Here is a 20,153-nt window from a genome sequence, read left to right on the forward strand (position 1 = left end):
CAAAAATAGAAAAGATAGCCGTTAAAGCATATCAAACATATGTACAACTACTGGATTCTATGCTTGTGTAGGTTCACTATAGACATATAAACATTTGGTATAAAAATGTAAATTTAAAAAGGTAAGATGTATGAGGAATGGATTACTATCAACAAGTGATCTGTTTCTTAAAGGGAAATCAGGACACTGTTCATATGGTACTTGCATTATTTAGCCTCCCTGTGCAGATATTTCCCAGGATTCCAAGAAATGTATGGAATGAAGTAGCTGGGGAGGACAGTGGAAAGAAGGCCTGCTACAAATGATCTTGCAGTCTTGCAGTGTTTAGTTTCACTTTTCTAATATGCCTCCATTCAGCCAGAGTACATAACAATACAGTGCAGAAAAACAACCTTTGGTTTTCCTGATGCTGCACATTTGTATAGACTTTGAAAAGTGCTTAGGAAAGAGGACACAGGTCAATTGAACATGTTTTGAGCTAAGAAGGGGAGTCCATCAAAGACTCTCAGGAGAAAAAGCTTATTATCATTGTTTTGTGCCAGAACATTTACACTATACTTTATAGAGATTGTTCATCAATCACATCAGGCCTGTTTCAGTAGAGCTTAAGGTCTAAGGCTCCTATCACATTCACACACACTATGTTCAGTTTCATCAGAAGACAACCTTATATGTTACAGTTTGAGAGGAAACACATTTTTTCAGGAGAAAGCAATGCAAACACATTGTAAATAGAGCCCATGCCAGAATCAAACTTAGGAACCCAGCACTGGAAGGCACTAATGCTAACCACTGAGTCTCCCTATATTAAGTCAGTAACACCAAAACTAAAATGGTATTGTATGCAATTATAATATTTCAAATGGAAAAGTATTTTTTGTAGATACCCCTAATTTTTGTTTTCTACAATCTTACAGCTACAGGTTGGTTGGCAATTTGATTTTTAATCTAGCAAGTTGTGCTAAACCACTAAATTATATACTATTAGGTGGGAGTGCAATGAGGTTGTGACTACAAAATACAGATAGACAACAACAATAGGTCCTCTGCACTCACCCATTATCAGTATATATAGGACATTAAGACATTCTGTGTATTAAGCTACAAAGAAATCCTCTCCTCTCCATTGTATATGAACAGTTCACAAAATCCATGTGTCTAATTATTTGGACAGATATTGAGTTTACTCCCACATTTACTTTTTCATTGGTTTACAGTATTATAATTGATGACATTATCTCTCACCATCATTATTTGTGCTGTACCATGCTTTGTGTGTTTAAAAAATACATCCCTATGAACTGAATGAACTACTGGAAATAAGTCTATTGGTACTTCTTGCTTGAAACAGTCTTGTCCGCTGATCAATTAGTTTATTTGTGCACTGCTAATCAAATTATCCAACCAGGACAGCTACAGAAAGTACCAGCTTTCTCAAGACAACGTACTATTAATTAAACAAACCTAAATACCCACCAATTCAAGTTCCACTTGAATTTTGGCACCAAACAAACATCATGGTGATGCCACATTTACATAATATGTGACCAAAATGGCCACTGACATCCCAAATGAGAAAATAGAGGTCAGCCACTGGCATGGTTTTCTGCTTTGAGAAGCCCACTCAGTACAGTAACTACCATACAGAAGACTGGGGATCTGTTCTATGGTTCGCCCCCCTCTCTTAACCCCTGGGCCAGTCCTCTCTAGTTACACCACTGTACTGTAGATGTTTTCTCTATCCATGTATGTCACCCTGGGGTGTATGTATCTGTCCAAAGTGAACACACATCTGCTGAAGCACCTTGGCAGGACCAAACAATCAAATTGAAATGGTGGGCATATGGGAGAATTATTTGCTTAAATGGACTCTATGGGAGATGATCTTCCCATAACACAGAGGTTTTTAGATAAGGGATCCCTGTACTATTCATGACTTTCATCACCCTGAATACAGGGAATATATACATTGTACATACTGTAACAGTAATTAATACTGCACAGTGCCAACACATGGATAATATGAGTTCTACAGCAGTTCCACAAACTGGACAACACTGCTCTAGAGGAAAAAAAACGACAAGGATAACTCCAACAGAAGTGGGCCACCCACAGGGCTCTGGACCTTGGAGGAAGAAGTATACGTATCTGCAGCTCTTTAAGCCATATTAAGAGCCCACTTTCAATTATCAACATGTACAGTAACTAAGCACATCACAGAATGAGACGGAGAGGAGAGATGACAGGTGGTGACTATCACAAGATTATAAACTAGAGCCGCCTGTTACCTCTCTACTAAGCAAACACAAAGCAGAACTGAAATCACAATTATGCTCTCATGCAAGAGCACAACAGATAGACTGTAGATATTACTGGGCCCTTGCACAGTTTATCAAACTCACTAGGAAAAACACTGTTTATAGTGCCACAGCCGCATGCTGTAAGAATGGCACTGGTTGCTGTTACTGGCAGAGCCCTCACAGCATGCTGCCACAGCAATGTCTGTCACTGCCACTATGCATACATCCCACTGTAGCACCTCTTACCACTATTATCAACGCTGGTCTCTCTCCACTACTTGCAGATATATAGTACAATTATATGGTCGCATTACACCTTGGTGACTTTGAAAAGCCATGTCAGGTTATAGCAAGAGAAAGAAACATTATCCTTTATATAAAAGTCATTTCAGGAAAAGAGAGTAGAAAAAGAGTAGAGCTGACAAACTAATTTAGGCTCTTAATGCTCAGGGACAGAAGACAAAATACACACCCTCTGCAGTCCTTAAAAATAACACAATGACAGTTCTCCTTTAATGCATATTAGTGCCTTTAAGTTAATAAACTGCATACCCAAGACAAGGGATAGGCAAGAAAGGCAGGGTTGGCCACCAGTACAGCTCATGCACTGCAGCCAGTTAGAACATTACAAACTGCAGTACATGATAATATAATTTTATTACTTGGGTTACGGTAATTTCAGACAAGGCATTGCATTATATAGGAACCCTATACAGAACAACTAAACAGCTATTATCCCACCAGCTCACATTGTTATGTCAGTGATCATCAGCTAACATTTCACCAGAGAAGAGAAAAAAATGGTCTTACCATGTTCTGTTCAGAAGAGTACTGTATCCGTAGTGTATCCATAGCCCTGATCATGGCCTGCATTGAAGTAAATATGTTTTGGTACACAAGTTTTGTAAATCCTTTCCTATCTTCATCTGTATAGCCGGATCCATGTATAATTCTCATCTGCTTTATAAAGGTGCTTTTCCCACTCTCTCCAGTACCTGGCAGAACAAAAAAACTATGATCAATACAGTCCTACAGACCAAGAAACCTACATTGTATCCATTTTACATAAAACCGTTAACCTTAACCCTTGTCATTTTACACTTTACATAATTCTGAAGATTTTTATGCATGATAATGCAAGTGAGAAAATGTGAGAATGAGAAAATGCAATCAACAAACATAATTTTAATTAACTACCCCATACCTTATGGAAAAAAGGGGGGGCAGGAGGTGACATCATATTCTATTAAGATTCACAGATAGTCAGGTGACTCCTTACTAATGGTTTCCTTGTGTTTAGCTGGCACCCATCAGTATTGAGGATACAGTTACCACTTACATTTCTGGGAATGGGTGCTTCAATGGCAGGGAAATCAGACAAAAGGTCTGTGATACTTGCATATAATCACAACCACTATTTATAGTAACATCACAGCTGCATTTTGTAAATCAAAATATACCAGCTACAGAAAACCCTGAACTTAATAAACAGATTAAAAAGAAATTAAACTCTACCTAGTATAATGGACAGAATTAATATCCCCAGGAACATTCTATTTGGTAAAATAGTGCAAGTATATAATATAAAATATATTATTGTATACCCAAGCATTATATCAGAGTAAAAGGTTCAGTGGTACAAGCACACCTGGGAAATACCAAAGGCACCTGAACCTGTACTATTAGCAGGAGCAAGCTGCATAATGCTCATGGATTGTGAGTAACGTTCAAGTTCAGTGAAGCCCAGGTGTTGCCCACCTTCTGCCCCTTTGGCAGGCAGCACTGCAGGAAAGCAGCCAGTAAATCTTAATGGAACAAAGCTTTGCACCTGTTTTTGCACTTTTCTCTAAAGTCCTTTAGTCTTTTTCTCAGTAAATGAATACAATAAATTTAACATATTTCAATATAGTATTAAGGTACCTGTTAAACACAAGTATATATGCTCACCCATTTGACTTTGTGACTCAAGCAAACCCAAGCAATATCATGCTAATGCAATAGTTTGGCCCTAGGGGATACAAAAAGCTGAAGTGAGCACCACATCAGTGAGGCGATGCGGTCCTCAATCCAACGGAAAAATTGCCTGCCCAATAGAAATCTGGCCGGCCTGTCGGAGGTACCCATACATGGGCAGATAAGCTGCTGAATCAGTCTGAAGTACCCAAATTGTCAGCTTAAATCAGCAGTGTATTGGACTTTTGGGTCAATCAATACGAACATAAGGTCCAATGCAGCTTGGCCAGTCAATAATGGTAAACCCCATTTCTAGGCAGCTGCAATAGTAGTTACTCGTCTTCTCTTTAGACCACAGTTAGCCTCAGAGTTAAATGACTTTTTAGTTAAAAAAATTTGTATTTTGCACTGAAGGTGCAGCAAATTTATCATTGCTACATATATTCTGGTACACTGTAAGAAAGCTAAAGATACACATTCATATGCATGGTATTACATTCCCACACAGGCTATCAAATCCTAGAACGGTATTTATAAATACTTTGCACCGTAAAGGCCTTTTTTTAAGTCACGGAACTTAACATTCTTGATTATAAATTTCATCAGCTCAAAGTATAATTTATACAAAAAAATTATTAAACACAAGAATTTAGTGCCATGTCAACCCCGAGACATATACTAACACAGCAGTCAGCTGAAACCACTAAATACTCTGGATCCCTAAGCAACTGTAAACACAACATGTCCTCATTGTATACAAAAGTCTGCACCGTTAATCCATCCATTCAGCATATCAGAGGACTCAAAACAGCACATTTTGTGAACAATTAAAAATAATAAAGGTTTTCAAAAAGGTTTCACCTTATTACTCTTTATGCATCCTACCATTTTTTAGATTGTGAGACCCAGACATCTCTGTCAGTTCCCATTGCAACATATTCAGGGATTACAAGAGAATGCATGGGGATTGCCCACATTTATGAAAACAATAAGTGCCAGACATATATTTCTTAGGCGCCAAAAGGGAGGAGTTAGGCAAAAATTAGAGAGTATAGTTACTTCACTCCTGGGATTTATTAGGAACCAGATAATATCTGTATATTTAAAATATCTGAATTATCTGTGAACCTTTTGCTCCCTATAAAAAGTGATTTGAAACATGTTAATGACCTGTTGGGACACTTGGAGCGGTGACAGGTGCATCTCAGCATCAAAACATTTGCCTGTAATCGCCCTGTGTGTATCAGACCAGGGCCTTTACACTCAATAATATTAGCCTCTGCTATCCCAGTAAATCTGGGTGAGAAAATGTAATTGTTCTACTTGTTTCTACTGCTATAAATTATACATGATCTAATATGAATAAGATAAAAAAAGGAGATTGGACCTGAAGTAGTCACTGGTAAAGGAAAACTATACCCCCAAACAATGCAAAAATATAAAAATATATTGCATAAAACTGTTGATATGTAAAACTCTGCTTCATATACCTAAACCATTTTCATAAAAATATACTATTTTAGTAGTATGTGTCATTGGATATTCCTAAATAGAAAACTGCCATTTTAAGTACTAAAGGCCGCCCCCTGGGCACACATACATGTCACATCAGCCAATAAAAGGGGTTTTCACCTCTGGGTTAACTTTTAGTATGATGTAGTGAGTAATATTCTAAGATAATTTGCAACTGGTCTTCATTTTTTAGATTTTTTTTTTTTAATTATTTCACTTTTTTTTCAGCTGGTCTCCAGTTTCAGCAGCTATCTGGTTGCCAGGCTCCAAATTACCTTAGTAACCAGGATGTGTTTTGAATGAGAGACTGGTTTATAAATAGGAGGGGACCTGAATAGCAAAATAAGTTATACAAAGTAACAATAACGATAAAATTGTAGCCTCACAGAGAAATAGTTTTTTAGCTGCCGGGAACAGTGACCCACATTTGAAAGCTTCGAATAGTTGGAAGAAGGCAAATAAGACTATAGAAAATTAGTAATAAAGACCAATTGAAAAGTTGCTTAGCACTGGCTATTGTATAACATACTAAAAGTTAACTTATAGGTGAACCACCCCTTTAATAGACAGAGTTCTGTCTTTTACTCCCACATTTCTTCCTGTTATAGTTAGAGCTGCATTATTTCCTTTATCATTATATCACAAACTGGTGGCTCTAGGAAATGGACGTAAAAGGGCAATATTAACAGATCTTTATATATATATATATATATATATATATATATATATATATATATATATATATATATATATATATATTCTAGTTTGGTTAAATTCTTTAATATGCCACTTAATACAATCTAAACTGTCTGTATTCATTCTGAAGGTATAGTTTTCCTTTAAAAAGTAGATAAAAATCTACTGTAATATTTATAGTTACATAGGCTTGAAAAAAGACCAGAGTCCATCAAGTTAAACCCTTCCAAGTAAACTCGGCAGACACAAACCTATACTTACCTATCTAGATATTTGTATCACAATAGCCTTGGATACTATACTTGTTCAAGAACTCATCCAGGCCCCTCTTAAAGGCATTAACAGAATCTGCCATTACGACATCACTAGGAAGGGCATTCCCCAACCTCACTGCCCTCACCATGAAAAACCACCAACACTGCTTCAAATGGAAGCTCCGTTCCTCTAATACAGTGCTGTCCAACTTCTGCGGTGCCGAGGGCTGGAATTTCTCTAGCATACATGGTGGAGGGCCGATAATGGAAGCCAGTTTTGGCCACTCCCCTTTTTGAACCACACCCACTTCAAACCACACCCAATTTATCACAATGGTGGTAGTGCAGCAAAAACCCAAATGCTTGGTCCTCCCTTGCAGGGATATCAACAGTTATTCATATATGAAAGAATTATATTATGTCATATTCAGACACACCCTTAAATCCATATGCCTCCTCCTCCCCTGTGGATAGCACAGCAACCCCCAGCAACATAATTATACACCTTAGGGACCATTTAATGGCTGTTTCCAACTTCTAACAAACTCCCAGAACAAACCCCTGCCAGGTTCCCCTCTCACAGGCAGCATAGGGCAGGCAGAGTATGGCACACACAGGCAGCACTCTGCCTCCCTTATACTGCCTGTGTGTGCCATACTCTGCATGCCCTATGCTGCCTGTGTGTGCCATACTCGGCCTGCCCTATGCTGTCTGTGTGTTCCATACCCTCCCTGCCCCATACTGCCTATGTGCCATACTTTGCCTACCCTATGCTGTCTGTGTTTGCCATATACAGGCAGTACATACAATGTCTAAGGTGTGAACAGGTGAAAAATGTGGGTGATTACAGCCTGAGCCTGAGGTGTGAACACTGCAGGGGGAAAACAATGCAGAAACTAAAAGGTGTGAAAAACACAAGGGGTTACATGTTTAAACAATACAGGGGGATTACAGCCTGAATTTGAGGTGAGAACAATGCAGGGGGCAGTTAATCTCAGTACTGATACTATTTAAAGCTTACACAAAGGTAAGCCATCAAAGCAGCCAGACAGGTGGGGGGCCCACATGCGGCCTGCGGGCCACCAGTTGGACAGCACTGCTCTAATCTAAAGGGGTGGCCTCTGGTGCGGTGATCGCTTTTATGGGAAAAAAAGATTAGTTAAAAGATTAGTTTACTTCTTTTCATGTAATGATACATGCAAGCCATTTGCCATTTTTAAATAGCGTAGTAGCAACAGCCTTTAGGCATACAAGAGAGGTCAAGGAAAGCTTCCTGCTCCACAGGGCTGGAAATAATTACTGAGGAAGGGAAGAGGTTTACCTTTCATGTTGTATAAAGACAGATGACAGGTAGCATTATTTTGATTTTATTATCATGGAACATCATTCTAGACACAGGTAATCTTTTACAGGACTAATATTAACATAAATTACTAAAAACCTGAATTTTATATGTTTATATAGTTGCGAGTTCCTCAACCCAACGTGTTTTCTGGCTGCAGCCAACACCCTGAGGCTGAGAGCTGTCGACAGGTTTCATTTGCTATAACTGGCTTTTTGCCGCATAAGGTTTGCAGAGGATTGCAGTGTTCTACTGACACACAACATAGTTGGGTTGGTTGCAGTAAGGAAATAGATTAGGTTAAGGAAGCACACTAAAAAAAACAAAATAACAACCGAATTACAACGACAGGGATAGGAGCCGTCGGACCAAGGACAGTGTCAATAAGCCAATGAGCCATCAATGAATCGGTCTAAAGGACTTGAATCGGCAGCTTAAATCTGTATGGCCACCTTTACTTCCACACACATCTAGGGTCACTCATGCCCTCCCTTCCCCTAGTGGTAAGAAGGTGGAAGTAAAATAGCTTGCTATCTTTAAAAAGGGTGCTTTAAATATATTTTTGTTTTGATTAAATGGCTTACCGTTTAACTGCACACTGGGAAGCATCACTAAGTAGGAACTACAGTATAGCTAGCCAACTATGAGGGGGTATAACTTTTGTCCAAAATCTCTGAGAATGAATGACTGACTTTGTGGTTTGTGTAGAGCAGAGTTAGAGTGCAGAAAAGCAGACTACTGCTATAGAGGAATAAATGCAATTTCAGTGGTTTTCAATTGAATACACTGATTAGCTATAAAGCATTGCAGGAAACACTATGGTCTAAAAAAATACATTCTGATAAGACCTGTCTTCTATTCCATGACTATGACAACATTACAGGTAGTCCCTGTAGCACAAATGCTTCCTAATTAGGATTTAAATTCAGCTGTAAAGTAGTGTGTAAAAAACATTAGGAACCCAATATCAACTGTTTTATTCTTATCCCTAATCACCTGCTTATTTTTTTAATTCTTTAAAATGTGAACTTTTAAAAATGTATTTTACATTTGAAAAATAAATTGTTTTATATTTAGTGTAATATACAGGATAGTGGAGACACCTTATAACAAGTAGCCATAAGCATGATTTTGTTCTACTAACAGTCGTCTTACTAAAGACGGTTTCAAAAATTAAATAATAAACACCTTCAATAGGCAGATACACATCTTTCAAGGCACTTGAGTACTTTAAGATGGTACCCTTATGTTGACCCAGGAGAACTGAGAAATGACTTCCTTATGTGAGATTTAGAATGAAAACAACGCATTCTACAGATGTGCTTTCTGGCAACTTCCTGACCACTACTAGCTATCGCCCTCTGGCTGTAGAGACAATCTGCCATCTATAACCTTGTGTGCCTGCTAAGCCACCATTATGTCACCCATAGAGAAGAATAAAGCCATTGTCCTATAGCTCAACCATAATGACTTGCTAGAAAGTATTGTATGTAATTTGGAAAAAGAAGAAAAAGCAATTGCAAGCAGGTTATTTCCAAAAGAGAAAAAACTGTTATGAAATACAGTTCTAGACATTATATGCCCTGTTTCCGTTCAGCTTTATATGTATTTATTTGTCACATTTAGCATTTCTTCTGCTGCTCTTTACTAGTTCAGCAAATAAGTTTGAATAAGATTAGTTAAAAGTGGTGGGCAAAGAACCAACTGCTGAAGTCAAGCAATCAGGTCACTGGCTCACAAGGCTGAAAAACATACTTGAAATCTTAAAGGTCCCATATTACACAACACTTTTAGGATATTTTGCATATGTTTAACAAACACAGCTAGCTCCTAGTTGTACACAGATCTTCAGCAGTCACCTGCAGCATCATGAAAAGATAAATATCACACACACAAAGACCGGCAGCTCCAAAAAACATAATTGTGAATGTTGTCCCAACTATACATATGAATTCAGTTTGATCAATGCAAAGTTCTCTGGGAAGGCTGTCCAACTGGAAAACCACAATTGCCCTCCAAAACATATCCATGGTGCCCAGCATGCCCAAGATCAACACAAACACTTTCTATGACATCATGTATAACACTAATCCAACCCCTAAATGTGAAACAGTAGATATCTGTAGCCCAAGGAATGGAAAGTCTTGCACAACACAAATCTATATGTCTTCTACTAAGTGACTAAGTGAGTGGATGTTATAAACAGTGAAGAATAAAAGAAAAAATCATTGCTAAAGGTAGATTTAGCTAAACAATGATAAGTCAAAGTAAAAAGTAGAAAAATGCCTGCATATATGTGCACACAGAGGTGGGTATATGTAACTGGCATACCTGGTAAATACAAATCATAATTGCAGGGAAAGATGCAAAGCATACACTTTAGCTGATGAGCAGAGCAGAGTCTCATGCAATCTAAATCTTGGCCAGCAAAGCAACCCATTAAGGGGCCTATTTATACAGATGTGTGAAAAAAAGGCAAATACACTACACTTTCTGAATACAAGAAATCTAAGCTGGTATAAAATATGGGTTCAGAAAGAATTAAGGAAAATATACACTGTAAGTGTTGTGATGACATGATGTTTTCTACAGTGTGGACAGTGGAAGGAGAAATTAAAGGCTTTATAATGATGCTATTTATTTGTAGTCCATTTTAAACTGTATATAGTTTTAAGCAATGTAGTGCCTGTGTCAAACAGCCTTACTGCCAATTAAACATTAATAAAATGGCTACAGCCAAAAAACAGTGCTGAGGAACTAGGGTCATGGGGACAGTGGTTATAATACAATAAGGGCATTGTATTACAACTCCCCCCCACTCCCCATGTCAAGCATTCTTCTTCTCCACATCTCCATTACACCTAGACTGCATTTCTCTAGCCTTCTCACAGCAGCACAATCACACATGAAAAAGCCGATAGCAGATTCACAGTGATGCTCTATACGTTTTACAAAAGGCATACAAAATGTTTTGTGTTTTTTTTTATAACAAAAACAGTGTTGTGAGAATATAATGTAATATAATGTAGTTTTGGAAAAAAAAGTAACAGAACGCTATTAAACCATTGAATTATAAAAGAATGTAATTATGTGACAACAGAATCCTTTTCAATAAAAGAGGGAGAGCTCCAGATATAAAATGTTGGCATCAGGAAAGTAAATTGCTACTAAAAGTAGCATTTGTCTGACCTTTGCTAATCTCTGCTGTGCCGATTCTAACTACATATACCAATGAAACAATGTAGCAATAGTCAGCTCTCCTGCAGTAATGACTCCAATTCCCACAGTGCCTTGCATGACCTATAAACAAGGACAATCACAGCACTGTGCAAGGCATTGTGTTTCTAGGAAAGCAAAGCTTTATGCCTGAAAGGGAATGGCATGCAAGCAGGAACAACTGACACCTGCCATTTATGTGATCGCACATGGGCATCCATTTAAGGTGAACCTATCACCCCCATATTTTTTCCCCTACCAGAGGCACAGGGTAATAGAGCCAGTTGGGAGTAACAAGAGTTTTTCTTGAATAAAATAGCACTAGGCTGCCGGCACCAGGACAGAGCAACCAATGCAGGTGGCCATGTTGTTTGGCACACATGTACATAATGAGCAAATCTCCCCACTCACTCACTATGCACATGTGGCTGACATAAGAGCGATGGATGAAATTCACTGTGCTACATCACAGCATGCACATAAGGAAGAAGTTGTGGCACTCGCTCATTATGTGCATGCGTGTCATAACATGGCTGCCTGCACTGGGAGCTCCCTTTAGCAAAACTATTGCTTCCTCTAACTGAAGTGCAGGGGTGATAGGCGCCCTAGTAGCATGCCAGTACAAAAGCACTAGAAAGAGGAGGAAAGAAGTCAGAGCTTGTACATATTGCCTGCTCAAAGTAGCCATTGATTGCAAAATTTGCTAGTGCCCCAGAGCAATACACTTTCTACCTTGTGTTAGAAGTAATAACAAAAGTTGGCACAAGAGTGCCAGTTTACTGCAAGAGTATAAATTGTTATTGCGCTACACCAGGGGGTGACAAGTTGTATGGTTTATGTGTGTTTTGTATGAGGGTGCTCTTGATGATTGAGAAGTGGGGTTTTCCTTTAAAATGGGCATTGTTTGCTAACAATTTCAATGACACATGACATGTGCCGTATAAATCCACCAACCCACCCCCTCGTCAACCCTTGTGCTCCTCTTTTTCAGTTTAAGCATCTTAGGGCTCTATCCATCTATTAGAGTGATGTCCCTTTAGTAACGATTAGAACAGCAGTGATGAGAAGCCATGATAAAGTTGAGACTATGCTATAATTACTAGACACTTATTTCTGACTTTTAGTTAATGTTCAATGAAGGTGCCATTTGAAACACTCAGGGCAGATTTATTAAAATGTGAGATCTGAGCTCACTACAGAAAAATTCATCCACTTTCTATTCATTTCTATTGGATTTTTAGAACCCCCGACTTTTACCTATTGATAAATGCGCATCTTATAATACCCTAGAAATTAACAGAAAATTGGTGAATTCTTCTATGGTAAACTCCAATGTCCCATTTTGTGAAATCTGGCCGTTAATAATCCTATTAAAAATACTGTTGAAGTTATAGTGAGGAAAGTGTTAAGGCCAAAATACAGCATTGCTTGCACAGATTCACTCTAGTTTTGTAATACTCGTCCTCGCTGGCTTCAATGTTAGGAGCAAAAGGCCTTTTTCACAAAATAATTTAAAAGGGTAGAGGAGAACAGGAGATAACGGCAATAGTCATCTGCACATTACAGGCATTTTAGCTGTAACAGAATTTTTACAGTATTTTGAAATGGCTTATGTTGAGGAGGGTCTAATAATAATAAGAACACAGCATTTTGACTACATATGGCATGAATTTTCCTGTGGTTTGAGGCTTGCTTGGACAAGGATTTGTCCTAGTCCAACGAAATCCCTGAGCTTCTCCGTTATCATTGATAAATGCACATTGTATTTTACATTACACTGTGTGTCATTTTTTTGCCAAAAGGTCCCCTTTAAGGTACAGGCAAGTATGGGATCCCTGGAAAACCCTGTGTGAAGGCCATCTCCCATAGACTCAATCATAAAGGAGACATATCATATAAAAATTAAGAATGCACCAGTGAATTATACTCCTCTAAACATAGAAGGATTGTTCATAAAAAAGTTGTGTTTTTGACTAATTTATTGAGAAATTCTACCAAAACTACACTAGTCCCGCCCATCTGTCCCACTTCCTGCTGGCTGAATTCTCTGGATGTGCAGGGGAGCCTTCATTGAAACAGGGACATAGACCTGAGAGGATTTATAGGGAGCTCCAATAAAGGGGCCATTTTTACAGACTGTATTCAATTTTAGAGCAATGTGAAACCAGCACCGTAAGTTATTCATAATTGCCTTCAAAATTAGGGTTTTTTTCCATGTATCCAATATGTCTCCTTTAATCAAGTAATTCTAGTTTTTAAAAATGATTTCCTCTTTCATAATAATAATAATAATAATAATAATAATAATAATAATACATTACCTGGTACTTGATCCCAACTAAGATATAATTATTCTTTATTGAAGGCAAAACAATCCTATTGGGTTTAATTAATGTTTATAAGATTTTTTAGCAGACCTAAGGCATGAAGATCCAAATTACAGAGAGACCCCTTATATGGAAAAGCCAAGGTTCAACCATTCTGGATAACCTGTCCAATACAATTGTACTGTATATAAAAAGTATTATTATTTGAGAAGGCCTTTAAGGACAAAAAGCAGGAAACAGATTATTCGACATACAACAACAATGGATGGTCAGATCACATTAACCCTTTAAGTGCCAAGGGACGTAGATTCTACGTCCCAGGTACCAAGGGACCAAAGTGCCATGGGACGTAGAATCTACGTCCAATGGCACTGTCGGCTTTACAAGCGCTGCGCTCGCTTTTAAAGCAGCGCAGCGCTTGTAAAGCCTGCACAACCCCCTAGGCAACGAGCGAATGAACACATACTTACAGATCCGGTCCCCGAGCCGCACCGATCCGGTCCCTCAGCCAATGACAGCAGTGGACACGCATTGATGACGTGTCCACTGCTGTCCCTTTAAATGTCGCCGCCCCCGCGTCGCCTCTTCACTCCTGCTGAGCACATGTGACTGCTGGAGCCCCCCTGCTGCCTTCCTGCTGCCTTCCTGCTGGATTGGTCGCCCTGATTGCCTGCCTGCATTGTGTGAGCTGAACTACAACTCTCTAACCACTGTTTATTTTGCTTATTTCTATCTCAACTGTCTAAAAATTTTTTTTATTTTTTTTTTTCCATTTCTTCTTCTATCTTTGTCATTATTACACTTTTACACACATACACACTTATTTACAACTTTCCCAAGCACACACAGACACTTACACACACACTTACACTTAGAAAAAAAAAAAAAAAAAAAAAAAAAAAAATCTTTCTTTCTTTTCTTTTCTTTCTTTCTTTGCTTTCTTTGGCAGTCTTTTTTTTACTAAAACTTTATTTCTGATCTTGCTCTATAATTATCTGATTTATTTGGTTGCATTTTAGTGTTTTTTTGGCATTTTCATAATTGATTTCTGTTTTTGAATTATTCTATTGCACTGTAACTTTTTTATTGCTATTGGGTGCTGAATTTGCAGTGACGTTGGTGGATCCAGGGCTCTGGCCACTGATTTCATTGCAATAATTGTTCTTCTGTTGGTTTGAGTGGTTTTATTTGAATTTACTGATTTTATGGTGTTTTATCTTTGCATTGTTCTTTATTGTGTATTTAGTGCCCCTAAAAGGTTGCTTTTGCAGTGACGTTGGTGGATCCAGGGCTCTGGCCACTGATTTCATTGCAATAATTGTTCTTCTGTTGGTTTGAGTGGTTTTATTTGAATTTACTGATTTTATGGTGTTTTATCTTTGCATTGTTCTTTATTGTGTATTTAGTGCCCCTAAAAGGTTGCTTTTGCAGTGACATTGGTGGATCCAGGGCTCTGACCACTGATTTCATTGCAATTATTGTTCTTTTGTAGGTTTGGGTGGTTTTATTTGAATTTACTGATTTTATGGTGTTTTATCTTTGCATTGTTCTTTATTGTGTATTTAGTGCCCCTAAAAGGTTGCTTTTGCAGTGACATTGGTGGATCCAGGGCTCTGACCACCGATTTCATTGCAATTATTGTTCTTTTGTTGGTTTGGGTGGTTTTATTTGAATTTACTGATTTTATGGTGTTTTATCTTTGCATTGTTCTTTATTGTGTATTTAGTGCCCCTAAAAGGTTGCTTTTGCAGTGACATTGGTGGATCCAGGGCTCTGACCACCGATTTCATTGTAATTATTGTTCTTTGATTGCTTTTAGTGGTTTTATTCCATTTGGTTTCAGTTGTTCTAGAAAGATCCAGAGGTGCTAAGTTCAGATTGTTCTAGTAGTTTCTATTGCCAAAGGTTAACTCCTGGTCATCCCTTGCTGGCTTGAGTTTATCAAAAGGTTACAGTGAGGTTTTTTTTTTCTAGCTTCTCCTATTACAAGTGCTGTCTTGCTTGCTGCTTTTTTTTTTTTTTTTTTTTTTTGCTTGCTTGTTTTCACTTTGCCTGCTGATTGCTAGATTTGCAGTTGTCGGTATATTTCTGGCACAATGGCCAAACGGTTTTACAGCACCGAGGAAGCTGCTAGGTATTGCATGGACTCCAGCTCAGAAGAATTTAGCGATTCTGGGTCTGAGTATGTTCCATCTGACCACTCTACTGAGGAATCAGAGATAGACGATAGTGACACGGTTAGCGCAGAGGTTAGTAGTGGTGGCACGCTTACTGCTGAAGAGGCAGAGGCTGGTGGTAGTGCCCAAGATGTACCCATGGAAGTAGAAGAGGGTGAGGGTAGCACTGATGCAGCAGTTGGAGAGCCTGCGTGGGGGCCTCCCTGTAATTATGTCCCTGAAATTCCCCCTTTCACTGCAGTCCCTGGCCTCAGTGTGGACACCACTAATTTTGAAATTATAGATTTTTTTAATCTCTATATTACAGAGGCCATCCTACAGGACATGGTCCGTTACACAAATTTGTATGCTGAGCAGTATCTTGCCAGCAACCCTTTACCGGGTTTTTCAAGAGCCCAGGCATGGTATCCCACAAATATAAACGAAATAAAAAGATTCCTGGCTCTTACATTGGCAATGGGACTCGTAGAACGTAATTCTTTAGCTTCCTACTGGGATACCAATACAGTCCTTTCCATCCCTCTTTTTTCAGCCGTTATGCCAAGAAACCGTTATCAAATTTTATTGCGGTTTCTTCACTTTAACGACAACACAACGGCTGTTGCCCCTAATGAGCCCGGTTATGACAGGCTTTATAAATTGAGGCCCCTTATAGATAGCCTGTCTCAGCGCTTCGCAGAGGTTTACACCCCCTCCCAAAATGTCTGTGTTGATGAGTCCCTTTTGCTCTTCAAAGGGCGCCTAAAATTTCGCCAATATATCCCAAGTAAGCGTTCTCGCTATGGGATGAAATTTTACAAACTCTGTGAAAGCAGCACGGGCTACACTAGTTATTTCATGCTGTATGAGGGAAAGGACACTAATTTGGACCCCCCCGGTTGTCCCACTGACTTGACTACCAGTGGTAAAATTGTTTGGGAGCTCATAACTCCACTGCTGGGCCGAGGTTACCACTTATACGTGGATAACTTTTACACAAGCATCCCTTTATTTAGAGCCCTAAATTCTTTGGACACCCCAGCCTGCGGCACAGTCAACCGTAACCGCAAAGGACTGCCCAGGGAATTGCTGGATAAGAAACTGAAGCGTGGAGAAGTACATGCTCTAAGAAGCAATGAGCTCTTGGCCATAAAATATTCAGACACCAAAGTTGTTTTTATGCTTACTACTATCCACGATGAGACCATGATTGTCCAACACAGAAGTGGCGGTAGGCCCTCAAAAACAAAGCCACTGTGTAGTAAAGAATATAGTAAGCATATGGGTGGTGTTGATAAATCCGACCAAATACAACATTATTATAATGCCACCCGAAAAACCAGGGCCTGGTACAAAAAAGCAGCAATTTATATGATCCAAATGGCCCTTTATAATTCTTATGTCGTTTACAAGGCGGCAGTACCAGGCCCCAGATTGTCTTATTACAATTATTTGCTGCAGTTGCTCCCTTCCTTGTTGTTTGGTGATGTAGAGGAGGTTCCTGACATGCCAGGTAATGACAATGTTGCCCGAATGGTGGGTAAGCATTTTATAGCACAAATTCCACCAACACCTAAAAAAACATATGCCCAGAGAAAATGTAAGGTTTGCCGTTCCAAGGGTGTTAGGCGAGATGTCCGGTATTATTGTCCCAAGTGTCCTAGCAAGCCTGCTTTGTGTTTCCACCCATGTTTTGAAGTGTACCATACTGTGGTACACTATGAGAGGACTTGAATTTTGTGTTTTTATAGGTAGGTTATGGTTCTCTGGGTTTGTTGGTGGAATAAGGATTTAGCATATCAGAATAGTGAACTTGGCATGTTCTAGGTTTTTATGCACAAGGTTTCAGGACTCCAAACTTAGCTGTGCTGGCAAAGTGACGCTGTTTTTTATTTATTGAGTTTATCTATTCTGGCAGGTCCGTACTTTACTTATAACTAGGTTATAGATATATGTGATGAAAAGTTTGGTAAGGTGTGTCATATTGGCAAAAGTGTTTTTTTTTTTAGTAAAGTAGGGATTTATGGTGTGTGATTTTGTTTTTTGCACAGGTTGTCAGAAAAACAAAGTGTGCTTGTAGCTTGTGGTTGTTTAGACTTGTTCTTGGGCATTCAGATTTTTGTGTTTGAGCTATGGTTATTCAGGCTAGTTGCAGTGTTTCTTTGGTTATGGGGTAGGACTTATATTGTGCTGTTGGTATAGCGAACTGAGGTGCTGGGTGACTGACAGGGCGCATGATAAAACTTGTGGTGTGTGATGAATCAATGAGATGTTTTTATCTCTAAAGCTGATGCCACAAGTCCTTTTACTGGCACCTCAAAAGCTTGCCTGTCAGCGCAGTTATCTGTGCATAGTTTTGTATATTACTTTGCATTTCTGGGCAGCATTTAACTACTGTAAGTGTAGGCCTTGAGTTTTTTGCAAAGGTTCTTGAGCACAGGATGACAGATACATTATGGTTTTTTGTGCTTGTAGTACAAATTGAATATCTACTGTATGTTCTGGTTAGGTTACACAAGTTGCAGTGGCTCTCTAAATATAAAAACTTTGCGTAATACTGGTGTGCCACTGGTGACTGCTGCACGGCACGTAATGGTGCACATAATTTTATCTCTGATGCTAATGCCCCAAGCTTTATTGTTGGCACCTAAATTCCTAACCTTTAGTGCAACTTCTAAGGACATTTGCATCATTTATGGGCCAAATTACTATGGATTTTTTGGCAAATATCCTTCTAAATGTGGTGCAGATTTTGTCATTTCTAAAGTAGTGTAGGAAGAAGCAAAAAACTGGTATCATAACACCACAGGAAAGATGGAACTCAAATCAAAGATGCTCCACAAAACAGAAATAGGTGAGTAAAGTACAATTTAGGGGTTTATTTGGGGGGGGGGGTAAAGTAAAAAACTGCAAGGGGTGCATAGAGTGCATTTTCAGGTTTGGCGGCCATGTACTTATGTGCAACCAGACATATGGGGTGTAATTTTATTCAGGGTAACTTGCTAATTGATACTGAGCAAGTTTTTTGATAGTTGCCGTTGAGATTTTGGGGAGAAATCTAACTTTATATTTTTTTTCAGACCAAGAATGGTGTCTCTAAATAGCTGAAGTTGTCTATTTTTAATCAATGTATAGTTTATATGGGTTTTTTTACAGTTAAGGGGCAATTTTGTCTGAAAAACTTTGAGATGTGCACATAAATTGCAGCCCCATTATTATGCATTGCCCCTGTTTTGGGGCATTTGGTGGCCACGTCTTTATGTGCACCCATACATATGGGGTATCGTTTTATTCAGGGGAACTTGCAGATTGATGTTTAGTAAGTTTTTGGTAGTTGCTATAGAGATTTTGGGGAGAAATCTAGGTTTGTATCTGTTTTTTCCTTGATTTCTGACCAAAGCACCGACTTCTGCAAGGGACTGCGGCCGCAATTTTCCATGTAGAAAGAGGAGAGTGGCGTCTCTGAATAGCTGATGGTGTGCACTTTTCAGAAATATATAGTTTGTGGGGGTTATTTTACAGGTATGGGGGGTTAACACTGAAAAACTGCAGGAAGTGCACATAGAGCTCAGTGAAATTGCCCTTTTGCATTGCCCCTGTTTTGGGGCATTTGGTGGCCACGTCTTTATGTGCACCCATACATATGGGGTATCGTTTTATTCAGGGGAACTTGCAAATTGATATTTAGTAAGTTTTTGGTAGTTGCCATAGAGATTTTGGGGAGAAATCTAGGTTTGTATCTGTTTTTTCCTTGATTTCTGACCAAAGCGCTGACTTCTGCAAGGGACTGCGGCCGCAATTTTCCATGTAGAAAGAGGAGAGTGGCGTCTCTGAATAGCTAATGGTGTGCACTTTTCAGAAATATATAGTTTGTGGGGGTTTTTTTACAGGTATGGGGGGTTAACACTGAAAAACTGCAGGAAGTGCACATAGAGCGCAGCCCCCAAAATTTCAACTGAAATTGCCCTTTTGCATTGCCCCTGTTTTGGGGCATTTGGTGGCCACGTCTTTATGTGCACCCATACATAGGGGGTATCGTTTTATTCAGGGGAACTTGCAGATTGATGTTTAGTAAGTTTTTGGTAGTTGCCATAGAGATTTTGGGGAGAAATCTAGGTTTGTATCTGTTTTTTCCTTGATTTCTGACCAAAGCGCTGACTTCTGCAAGGGACTGCGGCCGCAATTTTCCATGTAGAAAGAGGAGAGTGGCGTCTCTGAATAGCTAATGGTGTGCACTTTTCAGAAATATATAGTTTGTGGGGTTTTTTTTACAGGTATGGGGGGTTAACACTGAAAAACTGCAGGAAGTGCACATAGAGCGCAGCCCCCAAAATTTCAACTGAAATTGCCCTTTTGCATTGCCCCTGTTTTGGGGCATTTGGTGGCCACGTCTTTAT

The 20,153-nt window shown here is 39.0% G+C and overlaps 1 protein-coding gene across 1 annotated transcript in view; it reads right to left on the minus strand.

Moving 5' to 3' along the window:
* gna14 (guanine nucleotide binding protein (G protein), alpha 14) overlaps positions 1-20,153 on the minus strand; it is an 85,520-nt gene that overhangs the window by 29,718 nt on the left and 35,649 nt on the right. The window contains 1 exon segment of the mRNA NM_001008053.2: positions 3,111-3,295. Coding sequence (NP_001008054.1) covers positions 3,111-3,295 — 185 coding nt within the window.

Source organism: Xenopus tropicalis, chromosome 1, assembly GCF_000004195.4.
Source record: "Xenopus tropicalis strain Nigerian chromosome 1, UCB_Xtro_10.0, whole genome shotgun sequence".
Taxonomy (NCBI): domain Eukaryota; kingdom Metazoa; phylum Chordata; class Amphibia; order Anura; family Pipidae; genus Xenopus; species Xenopus tropicalis.